This window comes from Bos indicus, chromosome 5 (assembly GCF_029378745.1).
Source record: "Bos indicus isolate NIAB-ARS_2022 breed Sahiwal x Tharparkar chromosome 5, NIAB-ARS_B.indTharparkar_mat_pri_1.0, whole genome shotgun sequence".
Classification (NCBI taxonomy): Eukaryota; Metazoa; Chordata; class Mammalia; order Artiodactyla; family Bovidae; genus Bos; species Bos indicus.
The window spans coordinates 41,964,988-41,989,998 of record NC_091764.1 but is presented as its reverse complement, the minus strand read 5'-3'; the positions used below and the strand labels follow the sequence as shown (position 1 = coordinate 41,989,998).

The following is a 25,011-nucleotide window of genomic DNA, read 5'->3' as shown; positions in this document are numbered from 1 at the left end:
CCAAAAGACATTAGAGGGACAGAGATATAAACTAATAATCTGATAATTCTCCATAATTTAAAGGAGTACGGTCTTTATTTCATTTAGTTCCATTATTATGTTTCTTCCAAAGTTAAATGGGGTGGGGGACCTGTGACAAATCTTGCTAACCATTCTAACATTTGTATAATAACTAAACAATAAAAATAGGCAATGTTGCCTATTCAATTATTCTTCCTTACTTGCTTACTATCTACACTTGGATTATTTTACAGTTCAACAGAAAATAAGCACAGAAAGGCAGAAGAGCCAACCTTTAAACCACACATATTAACAATTGGTTGTAGCTTAGATAAAAACTTTGATGCAGAAGAGGGTGAAAGGTTCACATAAAACATGATTTAAGGCATACTCCTTGAAAACAAACATAGCTTCTGACTTAAAAATGGTATAGTTACCATTCTTCCAACCAACACTTACAGTTGTCAGAGGCCCTGTAGTAACTACAACCAAATGCTAACAACACAAAACAAAGTAAATTAAAAGACATGGAGCTTCTAAAAAATTTGCAGATTCAGTGGGAGAAACGAAAGCAGCTATGAGAACTGGGACAGCTGAGCAAAACTGAACCCAAAGGCCAAACTCCAGATAGGTTTTGGAAAGTCTCAGCCAAAAAGGGGTGTAAAAAAAATCTTCCCTACACCATTTAATTTTTTTTCCCTCGTGAGATTGCTGCCCACATTTTCAATAGTTGGATTAATGCTTTCTCTTTCAAAATTACAAATCTCCCTAGAGGAATCTTATTAGCTATAAGTCATTTCCACTGGCATGAGTTCCTTTAGTCATATGGCTTTGTTTCCAACTTTGAATTTAAGGAGATGAGAGAAGTAGATGATTTTGAAATTGGGAGTGCTTTGGGCTAGGGAAGAATTACATGAGAACTGACCTCCTAAGGGAAGAATGAATCAAGGCACCATTGGGACACAGGAGGTAAGTAGGAATAAGAGAGACTGGCTAAGGCAGAAATTCATTTTTTCCCTCTGCTTTCCTTTTCCTACTCCCTTTTGAATTGTTCATATTATGCTATAAAATGAATAAATATCGTTTTATGTGTGTGAGTTAGGAAATCTGGACATTATACATTTGCAACAATTTCTAGAGAAAAATTAGTTCCAAGTTGCAAACAATTTTAAATGGAACTCACTGTATATGCAAAGTTGAGGTAGCACCAAATCTTGCAATGCTCTATTTGATAAATAAATAAATATGCAACATGTAAGACAACTCAACCAGAATCAATATCTAAACAGGACTTACTGCCTCCAAAGAGTTCCTACAGAGACTAATCACTAACTTCAATAAAGTTGCTATCATTCTAAACATTTCTGGACCTCTTTGTCTATTATTTTTGTTTCAACAGTAACAAAAGACCCATTAGCTAAAATGAGAGCTTACTAACATTTTAAAAACAAGAATTTATATTACATATACATACAGCTAAAAGTTATTGGTGATAAATGAAGTGTTTTATCAAACTGACTAAAATAATAATATTTATCAATCAAAAAGCTTACAGCTTTGCATTGTTACAAAAATAACCTGTGTCAGAGGTATTAATTTATGGTATCTATGATCATTATAAAAATGTCAAAAGAGCCTAGGTTTCTAATGGGATCCCTATTATTTATTATTCATACCCAACAGGTGATCATGGTAACATCTCTAAATTTACCTCAACAGGAAAGAGCAGAATCAACTCATGACCTTGAGAAATATATTCTTGCTTACTGTTCATGAACCCAAACTACCCACACCTTTAAACACAAGTCATACCATTTCACATTTTGATCAACTACACAACTGAATTTTACAAATAAATAAGTTATATGCAAAGGTCTCATTTTCATTTCCACAGTATGTTGAGTCACACCAGTTTTGATAATTCTGTGAACACTATTACAGTTTTAAGTGCCCTACAAAAAAAACTAATCATTATATATTTCTAATGCTGCCATAATCAACCACTCATGAGCAATACCTATTAAGACATTAGTATCTCAAGGATGCAATTGCAATTACAATGCTCCTAAGACCATAGATGTGCAGTTCCTGGTTTTAATTATTCTAATAATCCCTTAACTCAAGGACACAAAGCAGAATTAATTCTGAGAGTTTGAACCTTTAACAACTTTAGTCAACAGACTATTCAAGGAAGATATGCCTGGTTGCCAAAATAAATGTCTAAATAAACAGAGCAAAGCAGCACTAGATTAAATGTGAATAATAATTCTACAAAGTGCACCTCTGTAACAAGCTATTTAACAAATAAGATATCCTATTCCCCTTTGGAATATCTAGCCAAAAATGCTTAAAATTAATTTGACCAGCATGTTTAAAATATATTCTATGTAAGTTATTTGACTGCACCATAGAATCAATATGTAAACATGTACACAATTTACGAGGTCTTAACCACTTGCACATTACAAGTGGTTATATTTTAATTTTCCTCCCCTTCTTTGCATCCAGTTGATTTCAGAGGGAGATACTACCAGGATGCAAGGAAAAGGAAGCTTAGAACAGTGGTGAAAAGCTGAGTAACTCCTTGTTGGAAGAGTCAGAAAGTCTGAAATAACATAAATAATTTTGACATAGTCAAATTAGAAGTCCTGCTGAAAATACTTAAGAGACCAAATGACATTAAATGACAGCCTGATGAATTAATTTAGCCTTTAGTTGAACTAATCTAGACAGGAAGCAGAATATATCAATGAGACTATTTAACTGCATTAGAAAATGGAAAAAAATGAAAATACTAAGTAATGATAGAACAAGCTTTGCAGAAAAGATGAATGGAATGCAAAGGCAGCTAGTTGAAGAAATAATAAAATAATTTCTAATAGTAATTTTACCTTATCATAGTCTAAATAAAATTCACTACCGTATTATTGTAATTAATTTAATTTTTTACATATAAGGAAGAGATAAATCTTTAAAAATATATAATTATAATCTATGTTAAATGACATTTCATTTTTAAAAATGAGGTTATATATACTCATTGCAACTGCAAATTAAAATATCCTTAAAAGTGAGAAGAATAGAGATTCATATAAAAGTGATTTTATACCACTACCTTTTTTTCTTCTTCTTTTCTTTTCTTTTCAGCTTCTCTAAATCTTTCTTAGCTAGGTCTATAATCTCAATGGTCTCTTTATCTGAGGATACTATAGTAGGGGAGAAAGCTGATGATCCGCTGAAATATGGTGATCTTGATGTGGCTCTTGTCAAGTTTTTTCGAAGATTCTCATTCACTGCTTCACTTTCTAATAATTTTGCCCTAGTGAATAAAAATATATTTCAGTTGTAAACATTTTATTACTGTGGTACATAATACATAACATAAAATTTACCTCCCTGTCTCTTAAGTGTACAGTTCTATAGCACAAAGTACATCCATACAGTTGTACAACGACTGCTACCATCTACCTTCAGACTTTTCCATCTTCTCCAACTGAAACTCTGTACCCATTTTATAAAATACACTATAACTTCTCATTCCCCTCTCCTCCCAGTCCCCAGCAACTACTATTCTACCTTTTATCTTTGCAAACTGGACAACTCTAGGAGTAAATGGAGAACACATTAAATGAGTTGTTTTGCAAGCTAAAACATTTCCCAAAACATATTTCAACAATGCTACAAGGTACAGCTTTTTTAACAAAAGTGTTCCTAAACATTAGTGTTTGAGATATTTTTTAAAATTTCCTGATTAAATAATTATAAATTTGAAGTAATATTCTGTGCTCAAAAGTGCCAGTGGTAATTAGATTACTTGCATTCTGGCCAATAGACACTTGTTATTCTGGCTTTGTAAACCCATTATTTAAACTTAAAATGTACAAGCAGCATGGTTCCCTTCCTTCCATCCTTATTGATCATGCTATAATAACATTTCCAAATAGTCAAACATACTCCTAACTGGCTGAAAGATATCTGGTTCCTGAATATGGTAAGGAAAAAGACAAAAATCACCAAGGAAACCTGAGTCTGATAATTGAAAACATTCTTTTGTTTGCTCAAGTGGTCCTCACAATGACAGGAGAATAATGCATGTGCTGTTAGTAAAATGCAAAAACAATGAATGATGAGATCATAAAACAGCCTTGATTCTTGAGATTACAAGAGATTCAGAGACTACTCTAGGCCAGTTCCTTAAGTCCATTTAATTTAAACCATCATGAACACGATTATCTACCTCAATATAATACATTTCCCATGTCAATTTGGCGCAAGGGTGACTGCGCGCATGCTAAGTCACTTCGGTGGTGTCCAACACTGTGCAACCTTATGGACTATAGCCCATCAGGCTCCTCTGTCCAGGGGATTCTTCAGGCAAGAATATTGGAGTGGGTGCCATGCCCTTCTCCAGGGGATCTTTCCAATCCAGGGATAGAACCCACATCTCTTACATTTCCGGCATTGCCAGGCAGGTTCTTTACCACCTAGCCCCACCTGGGAAGGCCAAGAGTGATTGAGGCAGAGCTATAAGGAGAAAATGCAACCTACTAGTACTACCTATTACTACTAGCATGCACTCATCTCTGTCTCAAAACTATATTACTATGTACTTTAGCATAAGTTCAAATGTTTCAGAGGAAGATGCTAGATTATTTGCAGCTACTGAGCTCTAGAAGACAGTCAGCTCTGTGTTTTTTCACTGTCTACCAAAATTATTCCTGACACTGCTGAAATCAGCTAGAGACAGAATATACACAAATCAGGGAATATATTTTATGTGTTCTATACATTCTTTAATGAAATTGTTTTACTTTATATTAAGCGTCACACAACAGCTACAATGTTTTAAAATTGTTAAATAGTTTAAAATTTAAATGTTCACAATTGTTTACAGTTTAAATGTTTAAAAGTGTTAAATGTACACACTTCTAAGTTAAATGATTTCAAAATCAATGTAAAGAAAATTCTGAATATAATGCTGTTATTTTTAATAAGAAGTCAACCTAAGTATAAAAACTCAGCTTAATGATAAAAACTCAAAGTCAAAATTTACACTTTTTCATATTTTCAATATCTAGCTAGAGCCTGAGTACATAATAATGAATGCTAAGAATGACTGAAAATACAAATTAGGTATCAATAATGATCTGTTTTTCATTGGCTCATTTATATAATAATCAGATAATCTGTGTTTATTAGTACCAGATTTTAACAGTTGCATTTGGTAAGGGCATATTATTAATGCTTCAGTCCTGGTGCTAATAAAGGCTGAAACCCTTAGGGCTCACTTCCAACTCCACTAACCCCACACCACACTCCTGCTTTCTGTGAGGGCTATAGAGATAACATCTCTCTCTTTGCAATTTCTTCTCTTTCCACTCACCCACCCACACATTTGTTGCTGTCTGCATTTAATTAAATTGGAGACCAATCAGTGAGGCATAAGGAGAAGTACACAGGAAAACTGACAGTTCCATCTCAGCTTTATCACTCACTGAACCCTAAAAGATGATGCTGTTAAAGCTTTCACTTTTTCTTCCATAGAAGAGATGAAAATATATATTTCTCTAGCACAGTTATGAGGATGATACACAATGAATTCAAAATTTATCAAGGAATATTTTAAAAAATAGTAACTATTCTCATTAAAAAGTTGAAAAAATATAATTATCTAATTGTAGGTGTTTAGTTAAATCAATTACAATCATGAGATAGTACTCATGGAGCCCTGCAAGACTCATGTTATAAAAAATATTTAACAGCGTTTTAAAATGCTCCTAATATCTTATTATATTTCAAAGAATAGATAGCAAAAAATATATACAATGTGATAAAAATTTTACAAAAGTATGCATTGAAAAAATAAATATTTTTTTGTGATATACAAAAATGAAACATCAGTTCTTAGAATGATGACTCTGGATATACTTTCCTACATTTTCAGAAATTTGTACAAAAACTTTAAACCTCAGAAAACTAGGATTAATTAGTGACTGTTATCATTTCACAACAAATAATGTGATGTATAAGTTTATTAAAAGATAACTAGTTATTATTTTATAATTAAAATGATAAGACAAAATATAAACATTCCCATGTGAGGCAATACATTGACATGATTTGCATTAAGAAGCTGTGAATGAATGCCTTCCTAAGAGAAATTATTGATTAAAATATGGATTAGAGTAGAATTTAGTAGATAAAAACACAATGTGAGAACTTATAACTAAATAGTAATAACACATTAGACCTTTTCAATTTAAGATTGTATACATCCTGTCCTTTTATTGGAGCCCCATAATAATTCTTTCCTCTTCATGAATCACAGTTTTGTCATGGCTTGTGTAACTCAATGAAGCAATGAGCCATGCTGTGCAGGGCCACCCAAGAGGCATGGTTCATAGTTCATGGTCAATGTGGTCAATGGATAAGGAATGACAAGTGGTGGTTTAGTCACTAAGTCGTGTCTCTTTTGGACCCCATTGACTGTAGCTCACCAGGCCACCCTGTCCATCAGATTTTCCACTCAAGAATATTGGAGTGGATTGCCATTTCCCTCTCCAAGGAGTCTTCTCCACCTAGGGATCAAACCTGGGTCTCCCACACTGCAGGGAGATTCTCTACCAACTGAGCCACCAGAAAATGGCAGACCACTCTAGTATTCTTGCCACAGGAACCCCACAAACAGTGGATAAGGCAAAAAGATACCACACTGGAGGATGAGCCTCCCAGGTCAGAAGGTGTCCAGTGAACTACTAGGGAAGGGCAAAGGGCAATTACTAATAGCTCCAGAAAGAATGAAGAGGCAGGGCCAAAGTAGAAATGATGCACAGTTGTGAGTATGTCTGGTGGTGAAAGTAAAGTCCAATGCTATAAAGAACAATATTGCATAGGAACCAGGAATGTTAGGTCTATCAATCAAGGTAAATTGGATGTGGTCAAGCAGGAGATGGGAAGAGTGAACATCAATATCTTAGGAATCAGTGAACTAATATGGATGGGAATGGATGAATTTAATTTAGATGACCATTATCTTTATACTGCGGGCAAGAATTCTTCAGAAGAAATACATTTCCCCTCATAGTCAACATAAGCATCTGAAATGCAGTACTTGGGTGCAGTTTCAAAAATGACAGAATGATCTCAGTTCATTTCCAGCACAAATCATTTAAAATCACAATAATCCAAGTCTATGATCCAACCACTGATGCTGAAGAAGCAGCAGTTGAATGGTTCTATGAAAACCTATAAGACCTTCTATAACTAAAACAAAAAAGAGATGTCCTTTTCATCAAACAGGATTGGAATGCAAATGTAAGCAGTCAAGAGATGACTAATGAAGTAACAGGCAAGTCTGGCCTTGGAGTACAAAATGAAGCAGGGCAAAGGCTAACAGAGTTTTGTTAAGATAACATGCTAGTCATAGCAAACATCCTCTTCCAACAACACAAGAGACAACTCTACACATGCTATGCTATGCTATGCTAAGTCACTTCAGTCGTGTCCGACTCTGTGTGACCCCATAGACGGTAGCCTACCAGGCTTCCCCATCCCTGGGATTCTCCAGGCAAGAACACTGGAGTGGGTTGCCATTTCCTTCTCCAATGCAGGAAATCGAAAAGTGAAAGTGAAGTCGCTCAGTCGTGTCCGACTCTTAGCGACCCCATGGACTGCAACCTACCAGGCTCCTCCGTCCATGGGATTTTCCAGACAAGAGTACTGGAGTGGGTTGCCATTGCCTTCTCCAACACTCCATAATATTGAGGGAAAAAGAAAGACTACTTTCTCAATCAAATTCTTTAGTGACATGCTCAATGAAGTGATGTAGTAGAGGGAAAAGGAACAGAAATGATTTAGTCAGTTTTCTAGGAAATAGTGACACTGGTCAAGCCATTCATCAAATAGTGAGATCAAGCTTAGGTCCAGGCTTAGAATAGCAGGATGGAAGAGAGGAAATGTAGCCCAAGAACCAGAGTATGGATCAGCCTAACAACTGATCAATGCCAAGAAAATAAAAAAAGATAAAAGGAAGCAAATAGGAGCAGAAAAAGAATCTTTAGAAACTAAAAGAGATTAGTTTTGTCAGAAGGAATGGTAAAGATGGACTCTAAAGAGTCAGGAAGGACTGGGGACTGGTCAGAGAACAAGTTTTTAGCAGTGGGCAGGAAAGATCATTGCCAATACAAGATGGAAATTACAAGCCCAGGTTGGGTTGCTGACCAGAACTATAACCTAAGGCCCCAACGTTCTCCATCAAAAAGGTAAAGTTTGGAAATATACAAACAGAATAAATTCAAACTCAACATTCAGAAAACTAAGATTATGGCATCTAGTCCCATCACTTCATGGCAAATGGATGGGGAAAATATGGAAACAGTGACAGACTTTATTTTCTTGGGTTCCAAAATCACTGCGGACAGTGACTGCAGCCATGAAATTAAAAGATGCTTGCTCCTTGGAAGAAAAGCTGTGACAAACCGAGGCAGTGTTATTAAAATTTAGCAGAGACATGACTTTGCTGACAAAAGTCCATGTAATCAATGTTACAGTTTTTCTAGTAGTCATGTATCAATGTGAGGGTCTAACCATAAAGAAAGCTGGGCACCAAGGAACTGATGCTTTCCAATTGTGGTGCTGGAGAAGACTCTTGAGAGTCCCTTGGACAGCAAGGAGATCAAACCAGTCAATCCGAAAGGAAACCAATGCTGAATATTCATTGGAAGGATTGATGCTGAAGCTCCAATGCTTTGGCCAACTGATGCAAAGAGTCAACAAACTGCAAACGCCCCTGATGCTGGGAAGATTGAAGGCAAGAAGAGAAGGTGGCGACAGAGGAAGAGATGGTTGGATGGCATCATCACCTCAATGGATATGAGTCTGAGCAAACTCCAAGAGATAGTGAAGACATGGGAAAGCCTGGCATGCTGCAGTCCACAGGGTCGCAAAGAGTCAGACATAACTGAGTGAACAACAACAACAATTTGAGTATCTTTATTGCTACATCAGATGTTTTCTCATCAGTTTTTACTTTTTGAAGCATTGAAGGGATTTCTGCCTTATGGAGGCAGAAATAGTAGAAAAACTACTCATCTCTGTTTAAGTATCTCTAAAATAGCCACAGGAAGAGAAAGGGAAAGAGAAGACAAACACAAGATAGAGAATTGTTAGGGTAGTTGTGAAAGATGATCTTTCACTTGATTATTTTCTGCATATGCATAGCAGAAGTGAGTTCTGAGTTATTTAGATGCTCCTGATGGAGCTGACTGTAGTTTTACTTCAAGAGAAAGCAGCTCAGCCAACAAGGCAAATCATGGAACCTGAAAATATTACAGAAATAATTAGTGTTCTTGATCATCTTTCTGACCTTTATTCTCACAATCTGTGCTCAGTGATCCCCTCCACATTCCCACAACAGGTGTGGGTGTTCCCTTTACCAGTTCTGGTCAGCCCATTTACTGCATGTGACTATTTATGTAAGTTTACCCACCTAGGCTGTGAATTCCTTGTTTATGTCATACTTGTTCAATCCATGGCATGATGCTTGGCCTACAGTGAGTATTTGCTGTACATGTGTGAAATGTGAGTGACGAATGAACTTTATATGTACCAGGGGCAGGCAATTTATAGGAATACAATAACTCACTCATAAAAGACAGCTGGGGAAGTATAAGGAACAGGAGTAATGGGAGATTTTAAAAATTAGGGATGACTTATTGATAATGAGCATTCCCAAATGGAGGGTGAGGAGCACAAGGAGCCAACTCCATTGACATCAATTACGCCTATCCTTATATAAGGTTTGGTATGTTTCCAATTAAGGGTACAACAACTAGAGCAGTAGAACACAGGAAGATAATGTGAGAAGAAAGTAGTTTGTGACATTATGTTCCCATATGTTTCATTATAGGCAAGTACCTATTCCCCTAAAGTTAACCTGACCAAAGAGCTGAACTATCACTGTGAATAGTTTCAACCCTATGGACTGTAGCCAGCCAGCCTCCTCTGTCCGTGGGATTCCCCAGGCAAGAATACTAGAGTGGGTTGCCATGCCCTCCTCCAAAGGATCTTCCCGATCCAGGGATCAAACCCACATTTCATGTCTCCTGCAGTGGCAGGTGGGTTATTACTAGCACCACCTGGGAAGCCCTACATAAAATAAACCCAACAAATAAATAGTAGCAATAATACTTTACTGCAAAACCCAAATATGTGCATTATATATTGCAGAATATAAACTATACCTGAGATCTTCAATTTCTTTAATATAATTATGAATCATATTACTAATCTCCTCATTCCCTTCACCTGCAAGAAAAAATAAGGGGGAAAGAATAAACTTGGAGATTGACATTGACATATATACATACACTGCTATATTTAAAAACAGATAATAAGAACCTACTGTATAGCACAAGGAATTCTACTCAGTTCTCTGTAATGACCTATACAGGAAAAAAATCTGAAAATAAGTGAATATATGAATATGTGTAACATTCACTTTTCTGTACAGCAGAAACACAACATTGTAAACCAACTATATGCTCCAATAAAAGTTAATTAAAAAAAAAAGAATTTCCTTTAAAATTCAACAAGAGTTGAGAGTAAGAGAAGAGAAAGAGTAAGAGAAAAACAAGGTTATGGAAACAAACAATAATGCTCTGAAACATAATTTAAACAGCAAATTTCCTGCCCTTAATTCCATGAGCAGAAAGATAATATGATGAAGCAAAGACACATTTCATTTCTATAAGAATGTATTATTTACAAATTAAACATTAACTTTAAATTACAGAAACTGACATTTTAACTTCAACTATTTCATGAAATTAAAAAACATGAAGAATATTTTCTGCCCTCCAAAAGTAATCCCTCACTCATTCCACAGCCCACACACATACCTGCTTTGACAAGAACTTGGTTGGCCTGATCACTAACAAGCTGTGTGATTCTGGTCCTCAGAGCATCAACTGTCTCTTGCATGGCTTTAATTCTTACACGCAGGTTGTTATTTTCAGTCTGTAGCATTGCATTCTCATGAAACATGTCATTGATGCTTTCCACACCCTCTTCATCAATTATTCTTTTGCCCTAGAAAAGAAAAGTTATTTCCTTGTTGGTTGAGATGTTCTAACTACACAAGAGTCTTGTTAAAGGATATGCAGGATTGTGTAATTCTACAACCAAGAGCCCTTTTGCCTTAACAGCCTCAAGGCAAGAGTTCCTTTTCCCTCTACTACATCACTTCATTGAGCATGTCACTAAAGAATTTGATTGAGAAAGTAGTCTTTTGAAACAAGAGGCTGATCAAGTTGTTAGACTGAACATTATTAAAGGCTACCCACAAAGAAAACTATAGAATTCTACCCCTAAAAGGAAAGATGTCACCATTATGACAAGAGACTCCAGAGACATACGTGAGAGCCATCACAAAAAGGTATCACTGAGTACATAAAATGCAAAATCAAAATCATTAACTTACTGTTTTATACTCCATAAGTTCCATCTGAAGTCGTGTGATCTCACTACGGAGTGCATTGATCTGCTGACTAGCTCTGTCCTGATTGACCATCACTTTGTTCTTGATATTTCTAGCTCGATTGGCATATTTCAGGGTATTTAAAGTTTCCATAAAATCTCTGTCTGAAGGGCTGACACATGCTATCATGATTGTTTGGCTGAAAGACACACACACAAAAATTACGTTTACAGATAAAAGCAAATAAAATGCTGAAATAATCATTTTAAATACCTGTCTTTTGAATAATATCTACTCTTCAAGATACCAAAAGATTGATATTACCAAACATAAAAATAAAAGCAAATTTTAAAGCCTCAATGCTACCTTAAGGAAAAAGATGTTTTTATATTGTCCCTTTTTGACACCTAATACCTTGAGAAAGCAAAAGTGCATACATTTATTTCTCACCTCTTTACAAAAAAATTTTGAAGCAATATACACAGAATAATTCTAAAATTTAATCTACCTATGAAATGTTGAAATTCAAAACCCATTGCTTTCATTATGTGCTTAATATTTCAGGATTTAAATTTTTTTTAATAACTTGCATCCTGATCTTTTTCTTAGCAAAACATTTCACACAAAATTCTATCACCTGCTGAAGAAAAGTACTTAGTATACCCATATGTTTCACAATATGAAATACCATTTGTGATTGAGTGGTCAAAGTTCCAGAATTTCTGGTTAGATTACACAGGAAAAATGTGAAAGATTATTTTACAGTCATGATGAATTGCTTTATCAGTCAAAGAATAGGATAATAAAATCCTTATGGCTAAGAAATTTCTGTCAATGAATCAGACGTGGAAATTCTAATAGGCACTTAGTGATAGTGAAGTCGCTTAGCCGTGTCCAACTCTTTGCAACCCCATGGACTGTAGCCTACTAGGCTCCTCTGTCCATGGGATTTTCCAGGCAATAGTACTGGAGTGGATTGCCATTTCCTTCTCCAGGGGATCTTCCCAACCCAGGGATCAAACCCAGGTCTCCTGCATTGTAGACAGACGCTTTACTGTCTGAGCCACCAGGGAAGTCACTGGTGTAATAGGCACTTACATACTAACAATTAAGGATGTAATTTACCCAGGCTGGTCTGCAATGGGACTGGGCTTCCCTGGTGGTCAGATGGTAAAGAATCTGCCTGCAATCTAGGAGACCTGGATTCAATCCCTGGGTCGGGAAGATCCCCTAGAGAAGGGAACAGCTACCCACTCCAGTATTCTTGCCTGGAGAATTCCATGAACAGAGGAGAATGGGATTAGAAGAAAGGAGTTACCACCCACACAATTGGCTCAGATAATAAAGTGTCTGCCTACAATGCAGGAGACCTGGGTTCGATCGCTGGGTCGGGAAGATCCTCTGGAGAAGAAAATGCCAACCCTCTCCAGTATTCTCGCCTGGAAAATCCCATGGATGGAGGAGCCTGGTAAGCTACAGTCTGTGGGGTGGCAAAGAGTCAGACACGACTGAGCGACTTCACTTTACTTTACCTAGGAAATGGGTGAGGAACATCTGAGATTCTTTAGCTGTAGCTTAGATAAACCTCAAGAGGAATTAAAAATCCCTAGTGCAAATATCTTAGATTACTACAGGGCAAGCAAACTCTCAGAAGTACTGAAGTATTCAAAAGTATTGACACTGGTAAGGGGAAGATGTTTACTATCTCTTTTTTGTTACAAAACAAAGCTATACTATAAAGTAAAGGAATGAACACAGTAAAAGGTTACAATTTAGCAAACTTTAATAATTTATATTTGGCTTAAAAAACAAAAATTTTTGTCCAGTTACAATAAGATTCAGATTGATATTGAAAGTCGAATGAAAATATAGAACAGAAGAAATATGGACAAATGGAAGCAATACAAAGGATATGCTAGAAGAGAGATGAGTCAAGACAATGCCAACATTACAAAACAAGCAATATAAAAATGATACTGTTAAATTCTATAAAACAAAACATTATTTCCAAATCCATCCAACCTCACCCCAAATAAATTCAACATTATCAAAATTCTTTGAATAATAGTTGTTCAAAGAGAAAATCAACAAATTTAATTACTGGATTGTTTTACAGGATCAGTTTGTATGTAATGTTGAACTATGCCAAGACTGAATTTAAATGCCAAAAATGTTTTCACTTTTAAAGCCAACATGCTGATGTTTATAAGAGGAATGCATTACCAAAGAATACATTTAGCTAATGAAATGTATCAGGATGATGCAAAGTACAGAAGACGAGGAATATCAGCGATTCTGGAAAAGTTAATAACCAGCAAACACCCTATATTTCATTCAATTAATATTTTTAAAGTTTTCTAAAAATGTAAAAAAATGTTTAATTTTTAGGAGACTTGTAAAAAAATTAATTATATTTAACTTATTTTTTTAATTTCATAGAAGATAGCATTTTTCAACAAAATTTTTCTAAGCATCAAGTATGTGCCAAGCACTCAAAACTGAAACTCTGTACAGTAGAGAGAATGTATGTCAAGGATTTCATACACCAAGTGACTGAATAAACTACTTAATCTCTCTGAATTTTCTTATCTATAAAATAGGAATAACAATACCTACCTCAAGAGCTGTTACAAGAAATATGTGAAATGACATGCAAAAGCACTCATGCACTCAAGGCACTTAATAACTACTAGTTCTTCATTATTTTATAATAAACAATTCTTATAAATCAGTTTTCAAACATTTTAAAAATAATGAATAATTGAAATCCAGGAATATGGAGGATAAACACTTCTACATACCTATTGCCCCCAAGAGAATCCTGTAGTAGTCTTGTCAGCTTAGAATCTCTATAGGGAACATGAGTGGCCCTCTTGCTCTTGTCTCCCAATGCACTTATTACATTGCCAAGTGCCAACTAAAAGGTAGAAAGAGAGAGAGGAAAATGATAAAAATGTACTAATTATAACATTTTAAAATAATGAAATCTTATAGAAAATAATACAAAGACATGGCAGAATTGAGACCACTTCTGTTTGGTTTTACTTTACATTTGTATTTTGAAATATGAAGTAAACTTGAAGCTTTCCATATAACTACTAAAAAACTGACACCAATCAAAATTTAGTGCTATATAAATATCTATAACTCACAAATACTAAAACATCTGAAGAGATTTTCTTTAGAAATAGGAATGTTGTAAGATTGATGACTTCTAAACCATTCTTAGAATTATCAGAGCATCATGAAGTATCTCTCACAAAACTGCCAATTCATGGTGCAAATTCTTCTCTTCAGCTCAATGAAGAAATAAATTGCTAGTTTAACAATTTCATGGAACTTTCTGGTACTATAGCTTCCTTATATGAAAACAAAATTTCTTTTAACCACAATAAACATATCAGTATGGTATCTCTGAATAAAGTATTATTAAGTACAGCAGCACTTAGAAATTCAATGAATCTATGTACTAAGCATCCAATATTTAAGAAATTAAGTCAAATTGTAGAACTCTTTAGTCCCTCCTCCTGCCACATGCTTCTACTTTTCCTAGTCACTGAACTAGCACCTACAGCCTAAGCGTTTTCCTAAATGCTTGCCATACTCACCTATAACTATATTTTTGTTAGAGCCAATGGATGCTGCAGAGAGTGCATCAGCATCACACTGTGTCTTAGTCCCCCTTTTCTACAGTCTGCAATTTTAGCCACTGGTCACTCTGAACCTCTACCACACATCTGAACATGTTTCAATAGCCTGAACAAGAAAACTGAGCAATGGCTTTTGTCTTTTCCAAACAGCACAAATGTAAATACCATACCATGATTTTATATCTCAAGAAATTCAAAACAATACACAAAGTCCAGGATCCTGCTCACTCACTCCTCTGACCACAATATTCAACCATATGGTAGAAGCATCAAGATGCATGGTTGGGAAGACTGGCTCTCTCTAATCAGTCTCAGTTGATAATTCCCCCACAGAAGAGTTATAATCATGTAACAGCAAATATTGGGCAATGACCAAAAAAAAGGACCATATGCTTGGATCCCCTGCTCTAGGAAGAAAGGGAGAGAGGCAAAGCAGAAAACATCTATTCTGATGCTGTCAGCATCACAGAAATTTACAATGCCATTACTTCTAAGCAGGAACAAAGAACCACTTTTATAATGAAATCAATAAGAAAAAAAGATTACATAAAAATTTGGTTCAAAACATTTTCTTTCAGATAGTAGAAACTTTAGGCTAACTCCAACACAAGATGTTTTCCATTCAATCAAAAACACCACTTTAGGCTAACTCCAACACAAAATGTTTTCCAATCAATCAAAAACAGGGTATTAAAGTTAATTCCTAAAATGAGAAAAGTTATCATTTTGAAATAATTGTTATTAATTGTTATTAAATAACATGTTATTATAATTTCCAAAATAAAGCCTGTCATAAAAATGTTAGCATAAAACTACTTTAAAGGTCATCCCATATAATATTTAATATTGAGTATATTTTTAAATTTGAGAATTTTAAAATCATTTCTATTATATATATACATCTCTTATACACATATCATAAAACTTAATCCAATTAATTTTTTACACTTGAAGAAAACTTACAATGTGAAAAGGAGAAAAAAGTTGACAGCCTGACATCAAAATTCAATGCATTACTATAAGTTTACAGTAACTTTCATTTCTCAGCTCAGTGTATGAAGGATTTCCACTTGGGTATTATATATTATAAAATGGAAAAGGATAATAAAATAACTCTGATATATTCCCAGCACAAAGTCTTAGTCTTACAAGTCCACAGTTGATGGAAATGCCTTCTTTTGCTCTCTCGCCTGTAGCTCCAGTACGCTTCAGTCTTTCTGAACCTGCCAGATCAACAAAATGGAACTTTGCAGTCAGAGTTTCAAATTCATTCATCTGTGATGATTCAGAAATCACTTTATTATCAGTTGCAATTTCCTGTAATTGAGGAAAATAATTGAAAATACCTTATTAATGTGACACTAAATATCCTTCAACCCCATCTTGCCTTCATTATTCATATAGCCAAGTATAGGCCTGTAGTCAAATAAATATAAGCACAAAAACGCCTGTTGCAACTAGAAGCTTAGACAAAGTTAGATCAAAGAGAGCTATCAACTGAGGCTTTGCTTATATTGAAGAGAAATTTGTACCATACAGCCCTCAAAAACGAAGGGTCTCAAGTAACTAATCCATCACCATACTTTCTGGCTACTGCAGAAATACAGTCCATTTTTAATTTCAAAATTTTATATGGCTGGCCAGCTTTAGCTTAAATAAATCCAGGGACATCTCATTAGGAAAAGGAATAATTAAACAAACTAAACTTGACGCAAATATTCTCTTTGATACTCATGTGATTTTATAGAAATGAAATCTGAAAGTTTAAGACATTAGTACTAACTCACAGCATCTATCTGGGGACACATTCTGGTTTGACACAAGTGAATGGTAAAAATGGCATGTGAACGAGAGCTCTGAACATTCATTTGGGTACTAGCAGTTGTCCGAGATAAAGCACCCAGCTTCAAACACTGCATCATCTAGAAAAGGGAAAGAAAGAGAGGTTTTACTTGAACAATACTTAAACTAAATCTACATAATCATAAGTCTGAGCTACTGGTTAAAATTCATCATATTAAAAGATGTACAAGAGGTAGACTGTTTTATTATTTTATTTACAGGCACTTTTTGACCAGAAAGTATAATGGTGTTTGTTTTTGTAAATAGGAGAAAACACTGAGATTCCATTGTTTGCCATTTGCTGATGTCTGCAGCTTCTATCAAAACTATTACAGTAGAACACTTTGGAACAAACTAAGCAATAACCGCAATTACTCAGGCTCTTCCGTATTTTCTTATTTGTAACGTTTTTTCTTTTTGAACACTCCATGTGACTTGCAGATCTTTGTTCCCCACCAGGAAGTGAACTCAGGGCCAAGGTACTGAAAGCACTGAGTCCGAAACACTGGACTGACACAGAACTCCCCAGTGTAAGTTTTCTTAACAGTCTCTCTTTAGGAGCCATAATACAGGACTACATGATGTTGTTGTTTAGTCACTGTCATGTCTGACTCTTCTGCGACCATGAATGTAGCCTGCCAGGCTGCTCCTCTGTCCACGGAATTTCCCAAACAAGAATACTGGAGCCGGTTGCCATTTCCTTCTCCAGGGGATCTTCCTGACCCAGGGACTGAATCGGCATCTCTTGCATTGCAGGTAGATTCTTTACCACTGAGCCACCAGGGAAGCCCCACAGCCTCCATGTGTTATAGCAAAAAGCACAAAGGACTGTGGTCTCATCCTTCACTTTAAATTATCTAACCCTCTTTTTCTAGGTGTGAAAGAAAACTATACATACAATGCTTTACATTCTTTAGTTGTTATGATAAATGCACTGACTTTATCACAACTGTGACATTTTTAATAATAAAATCCTGTAAAAATGATGAAGATAAAATTTTACCTCAATGCTACTCTTTAGGATACAAATTTCATATGGTGAGCAGCAAAGCTGTTAAATAAAGCCAAATATGCTCTAATTTTTTCCTTTGGCCGTGCCTCGAAGCTTGCAGGGATGGAACCCATGCCTTCTGCATTAGGAGTGCAGAGCCCTAACCCTTGCACCACCAGGGAATTCCCCCAAACATGCTCTATTTTAACTATAACATAAATGTCACCTCGGATTCCGTATTCACTGTACGTGTTGTGACGCCCACAGTATAAATTCCTCCAGCTGAATCTTCATGAATCCTTATATTTGATTTTTTAGTTTTTGCATCAATATCACGAGTAGTATCAAATAAGTCAAGAACCTCTTCATTATATAGCTATCAAAAGAAGTAAGTTTAACGTTAGCCAAAATTGCCTCATGATGTAATAACACATATTGCATATTGTTTGAACACATATCTTTGAAATATACATATCTTTGAAATATACCTTAATACATATACCTTAATACACATATCTTTGAAATATACATATCTTTGAAATATACCTTAAAAGTTCTTCTAAATGACATATTTATTCAAAATAACACATAAAAATGACCACAAATAAAAATAAATGCCAGATTTCTTTAGAAGGGTAAGAAGAGTAAAAGACTTAATTATGACTAATGAGTTAAGGACTAGATAAAATGATCCACTAGCCCTGTGCAAGAGATAAATATTTATAAATACAAGTAAATTATAAAAAAATATGTATCAAATGTAGACAAATCCTAAGCTTGAAAGTTTAGGGAAGGTTTTAAGAATTTTTAGTGTTTGAACTAAAAGTATATTTTCTTTGGCCCTACAGCCCTTCTTAATGTATCTAAAAATTAATACTTAGTATTTTTGCAAGATGAGCAATATATCAATAGACTCTGATGAGATTGTGCTACCACCTTATAAGAGGATGTATACACCAATTTTCCTATCAAAATGCTTAAAGTCACAATGCCTAATAATGCTTACAGGGTGAAAGGGAAGATAAAAGAACACTGTTTCTTTTCTTTTTCCATCATTAGTTACCATTCTTGATAAGGTAGAAACACCTTACCAAGGTGTTTGGTATGGTAGAAACACATAATTATATTCTTCTTGGTTTTTATTAAATTGAAATGTCCATTAAAACTAGCAGTAAGATAACTAATGTTAATTTGAATTGTTTTCTATTTTGTGCTATATAATGCTGAATAAAATGTTTCATCATTTGTCAAAATGATTTGCTTAGGTGATGTAGACTATAATCAGACTAGAACGCTAGTTGGCCCAAGCATACAGAATTATAATGGCACTGTCCACACAATAGCAATACTGCTCAAATCTTAAATGTCTTTTTACTAGCGTGACCTTCCTACCAGCCTGCTGCTGCTAAGTCGCTTCAGTCATGTCCGACTCTCTGCGACCCCATAGACGGCAGCCCACCAGGCCCTGCCATCCCTGGGATTCTCTAGGCAAGAACACTGGAGTGGGTTGCCATTTCCTCCTTCAATGCATGAAAATGAAAAGTGAAAGTGAAGTCGCTCAGTCGTGTCCGACTCTTAGCGACCCATGGACTGCAGCCTACCAGGCTCCTCTGTCCACGGGCTTTTCCAGGCAAGAGTACTGGAGTCCTAAATTAATCCAAACCTGCCCTAATCTTTAGATACTTCATTAAAATATCTGCATATCCGTGTAGTAATACCAGCTTTTGCATCTAGACTAGTGTTGCAGCATCAATTGTATTTTCCTCATATTCTCTCCCTCTCTTTTGGTCTTAGTTACTGAATTCCCAGCACTTTGTGAACCTAACTACATTACAAAAGTAATTCTCAGAAAAGAAAAAAAAATCTGAAATAAACAATATTAATTGTTTTACTCTATGGATGCTGGTCAAATATCTATAATCTTAAATGCCAGTAAATAAGGAATACTTATTACCTATTATCTCTAGTTATTAGTGCCTATGTTAATTTACTCAAACAACATTTATTGGATACCATACGCCAAGCACTAAAATGGAAGCTGGACTATAAAGTCATAGGGCTATGGTCTTAAGAATAAGATTTAAAGGAAACTAATGACACAGTTAAACCATTACCTCTAAGAACTGGGCATTCACTTTAAAATCTGGAGGAGGAAGTCCGTTTTTAATGGAAGTGTGTTTTTTTTCTTCAATACTCTTGAAAAGATGTTTAACAGCACGAGAAATAATACCCTGTTCTTCCTCAATGATGTTAACATCAAATCCTGTTCCCATTGTGTATGTTTTGCCAGCTCCAGTCTGAATAAAAGAATGGAGAAAAATGGATGCTTGATCTTAATAACATAATCTCAAGCAACAAAAATGAAAGTGGAACTGAACTAACACTTCTGAAAAGTTACAGCTTCTATGAAAATAATTTGGTACTTACTTGTCCATAGGCAAAAACTGTAGCATTATATCCTTCAAAACAGCCCTCAATTAGTTTTTCTATGCATTGAATGTAGATCTGCTCTTGCTGGGAGTCAATGTCAAACACATAATCAAAAGTGAAAGCTTTATCTTTGCCTAGGAAGACTTGAGGTTCTCCAGGTGTTACAGATGTACAAATATGGCATCCTTCAATCCTTTCTTTGGCAAGCTGTGGTCTTATTCTGTGAGGTAAAAAACAGGAAGAAATAAAATAAGATACAATAAATGGAAAAAAACTGAAGAAGTAGGATTTTGAAAATCCTAGCCAAATCTTTTTAAATCACAAATGTAATCTGGTATTTACACCTTGAGCTGAAAAGTTTAACTTAAATAATACTGAGTTAATTTCAATATGAGTTACTTAATCCAAAAAAATCATGACTAAGAATCAGTTCAGTTCAGTCACTCAGTTGTGTCTGACTCTTTGCGACCCCATGAATCACAGCACGCCAGGCCTCCCTGTCCATCACTCAGACTCACGTCCATCGAGTCAGTGATGCCATCCAGTCATCTCATCCTCCGTCGTCCCCTTCTCCTCCTGCCCCCAATCCCTCCCAGCATCAGAGTCTTTTCCAATGAGTCAACTCTTCGCATGAGGTAGCCAAAGTACTGGAGTTTCAGCTTTAGCATCATTCCTTCCAAAGAAATCCCAGGGCTGATCTCCTTCAGAATGGACTGGTTGGATCTCCTTGCTGTTCAAGGGACTCTCAAGAGTCTTCTCCAACACCACAGTTCAAAAGCATCAATTCTTCGGCGCTCAGCCTTCTTCACAGTCCAACTCTCACATCCATACATGACCACAGGAAAAACCATAGCCTTGACTAGACGGACCTTTGTTGGCAAAGAAGTGTCTCTGCTTTTGAATATGCTATCTAGTTTGGTCATAACTTTCCTTCCAAGGAGTAAGTGTCTTTTAATTTCATGGCTGCAGTCACCATCTGTAGTGATTTTGGAGCCCAGAAAAATAAAGTCTGACATTGTTTCCACTGTTTCCCCATCTATTTCCAATGAAGTGATGGGACCAGATGCCATGATCTTCGTTTTCTGAATGTTGAGCTTTAAGCCAACTTTTCCACTCTCCACTTTCACTTTCATCAAGAGGCTTTTAGTTCCTCTTCACTTTCTGCCACTTTTGTGAGTGAATATCTTTTCTCAACTCCGTAAGAAGTAAAGACTCAGTTAAGTAAGTTCAACTACCAAAGCGCTATTTATTGTTATCTTCGTTTTAGATTTCTTTTCTTTATTTCCAAAGAGGATGATATCCAAAAGTGAGAAATTAAGAACATAGCATTTATTTCGATACCCATGACTCACCATTTTTTGCAAACTCTTCAATAATGGTTCCCAAACTTATTTGACCATAACCTTTTGTTAGCTTAACATATTTAAGCATAACCCCAGAATATATAATCCCACATTGTATATTCATTTATAAATATATGCATGTGCCATATTGATTTGTTATATGATATACACAAAAGTAGAATTTTGAAAAGAATTTAAAAATAAAAACACAAAAAAGTTCTAAATATTTTCTCTTCAAAACTATTGAATCATCATTTACATCACAGCATTATACTTGACCTACACCCAACTCTCATACTTCAGATTCTAGGACCTTCCTCTTAGGCATTAGCATCCTGATTTCAAGGCCTATTTTTCAAAGAAGGAAAGTAAATATGGTGATATGATACTAACAGAACAAAGCAAAATCTGGCCCTATTTTATTCACTCCATAAACAGGACCATCAGGACATATATGTCACTGATTTATTCTACTTGGGTTTTTAAGAGGTTCCTATTTGCCATGGAGAAAGAGAAGCAATTTGAGGAAGAAAGTAAAGACAACCAGTAATAGAAAATATAAAATGATACAGACAGAAAATAGAAAGGATTTTAAAGAAATCTCATTTTCAGAAATAGAGATCTATAAAAGTGGAATGAGTTCATCTATTTGTTAGAAATAAAGCCAAGCCTAAGTCTAGATCATCTGAGTTTTAATCCTTGGCAATACTGAGAAGGGACTGAATTTCTGTAACCCTGGTTATCTTAAACAGAATTCTGTTCTAGCATAAAAGCGTTAAGTAAAGAATCTTATTTATTTATGCAATTTCCCCTTCTTCTGTAATAATGATGTTTTTCTTCCATAAAGTCTTCAACTTCAATGATTCGTTTTAATAGCATGCAATAATCAATGGGGAGCTGGCTAGGTACTGTGGAAAGAGTAATGAAGTGGTCCATAGGAGACTTGGATTCTAATACTTCTCTCACTCTATAGGTGACCACTCATGTGGTCTTCTCTTTGAGCTCCAATTTCCTCACCAGTTGACAGAAACTATCATTTTCAAGATTCCCTTCAGATCTAATATTATTTGTCTGAAGAACACTGACTAATAATATTTATATACTATTATAAAATTATATTATAAGAAATAAAACAAATGTTTCTTACAAAAAACTATATCCATGGACTATAAAAATAGACTATAAAAACTTACTACAGCTTACATTGTAGTAAGCAGCTTTGACTTTCTGGTTCCACATTTTCATGATGAGTTGTCTTTCTCAAAGTTAATATTCCCTTTTTCCAAACTCCCCTTTTCCTGTCATACTCCATCCATTCATGGGGATAAAAATGATAAATACAATCCTCCTCAGGAGAGTCAAGAGGAGAAAAACAAATCCACCATCCTCCTTGGAAGAATCACCATTCTGTCTGTTGGCCAGTTGGAAGAGTCAACTTCAATTATTCCCTATTCCATCCATCTAACCTATCTCTAAGAACTATTAATTATCTCAGAAATAGCTCATCCATTTTCTTCCCTTCCTCACCTAATCAAGCCACCATTATCTCTTACTTGGATTACTGCAAAAGTCTTCTCACCAGAGAGCCTGTGTCAAATTTTGCTCCCTATCAATCTGTTCCACAGATTGGTACTGATATTTATAAAATATGAAGTTGATATATTTGTAAAATATGAAGTTGATATGATATTTTTAAAATATGGTTGATCACTGCCTTGACTAAAACTCTTTGTGTCCGACTCTTTGCGACCCTATGGACTGTAGCCCGCCAGGCTGCTCTGTCCATGGGATTCTCCAGGCAAGAATAATGGAGTGGGATGCCATGTCCTCCTCCAGGGGATCTTCCAGACCCAGGGATAGAACCCACATCTCTTATGTCTCCTGCATTTGCAGGCGGGTTTTTTTTTTTTTTTTTTTTTACCACTAGCTCCATCTAGGAAGCCCAAAGACCCTCTCATTTCAGTTCAGTCGCTCAGTCGTGTCCGACTCTTTGCGACCCCATGAATCACGGCACACCACGCCTCCCTGTCCATCACCAACTCCCGGAGTTCACTCAAACTCATGTCCATCGAGTCAGTGATGCCATCTAGCCAAGACCCTCTAATATACCCTTAAGTCACTCTGCAGTCTCCTCTTGCCATGGTTAATCTTCCCATCAAAGGACTTTGGTTAGTGATGGTAATTGTGGTGATGGTTTATTTTTAGCTAGTTTCACTAACAAATTATGCTCTCTCTAGCATCTATACTTTCAAATATGATTTTCTCTCCTGGACATTCTTCCTTTTCAATTCCAAACTCCTTTTCCAGCCTGAACATCTTGTTTTCAATCTCTGTTTAGATTTCACTTCTTTCAGAAGCACTCACCTAATTCTGCATTCCACCATAAAGTTATATCTGAGCCGAGGCTGTGTCTCCTGAGAGCTACCCCATTTATCCCCAAATTCTGCTCTCTCGCTGATTTATAGCTGCACTGTGAAATTTAATAATCTCCATGTAATATAACAGATAAACATAAAAACAACTAAATGAAAATCAGCACTAGGCTACTGTTTGAAATCAGTGCCTCATTAATTTTAAGTAAATGACTATGACCACAGGCCATCTTATTTGGCTATTAAAATACTTTTAATTTAGTTTCAACATAAAGAATAAACACTATTTGAAGTGCAGATACTACAGCCAATTTTAGAATGCCAGTGTCACCCAGAATTTACCTAACCTCTACTCACCTGCTTATTATCCTTGCTAATGGCAATGAGGAGTGCATTTGAAAGATGGATAATATGCAATCATACCATCTGCATGGGTGGGGAGAGTGACTTTAAAAACCAAAAAGATGGGTGGAACCCTTTTCAACCCAAAACAGGCAATGGCAGCTTCCCAGCAGTCTGAGAAATTCTGATCTATAAGGGGAAGGTCTCTGACACAAGCAGGTAATTGGAAGCTGACTACACTTCAAAGTTCAGAGATATATTCACCTTCTCAATTTCCTTTTGAAAATTCAGATTATAAACTTTCCAAATCCCTAAATTTATACTCAAGTCAGGAATTCTCAGATAGTCTTAACCCAAACCAATTAACCTACTTTAATAATGTAGAGTCTGAAATGTACATGGCAACAAGCTTCCATTTAGAAACTATAATTTGATGTTATATATAGACAAAATATACCACCCTTCTGGAAAAAACAAGACTAAAACTAAAATCTGATATTTATTACTTTATATATTTTGAAATACCTTCTTTCTGAGTTTTTTTATGTAAAAATAAGAACATTAA

General features: G+C 35.5%; 1 protein-coding gene across 11 annotated transcripts in view; it reads right to left on the bottom strand.

The window, feature by feature from the left end:
• KIF21A (kinesin family member 21A) overlaps positions 1-25,011 on the bottom strand; it is a 186,303-nt gene that overhangs the window by 52,470 nt on the left and 108,822 nt on the right. For all 11 annotated transcript variants that reach the window (XM_019960793.2, XM_019960795.2, XM_070789275.1 and 8 more), the window contains exons 2-11: positions 20,387-20,609; positions 20,074-20,256; positions 18,186-18,335; positions 16,914-17,048; positions 16,276-16,443; positions 14,278-14,393; positions 11,480-11,675; positions 10,899-11,088; positions 10,242-10,305; positions 3,116-3,319 (exon numbers count right to left, since the gene is read on the bottom strand). In XM_019960793.2, the coding sequence (XP_019816352.2) occupies positions 3,116-3,319; positions 10,242-10,305; positions 10,899-11,088; positions 11,480-11,675; positions 14,278-14,393; positions 16,276-16,443; positions 16,914-17,048; positions 18,186-18,335; positions 20,074-20,256; positions 20,387-20,609 (1,629 nt within the window). The remainder of the gene's footprint in view (positions 1-3,115; positions 3,320-10,241; positions 10,306-10,898; positions 11,089-11,479; positions 11,676-14,277; positions 14,394-16,275; positions 16,444-16,913; positions 17,049-18,185; positions 18,336-20,073; positions 20,257-20,386; positions 20,610-25,011) is intronic.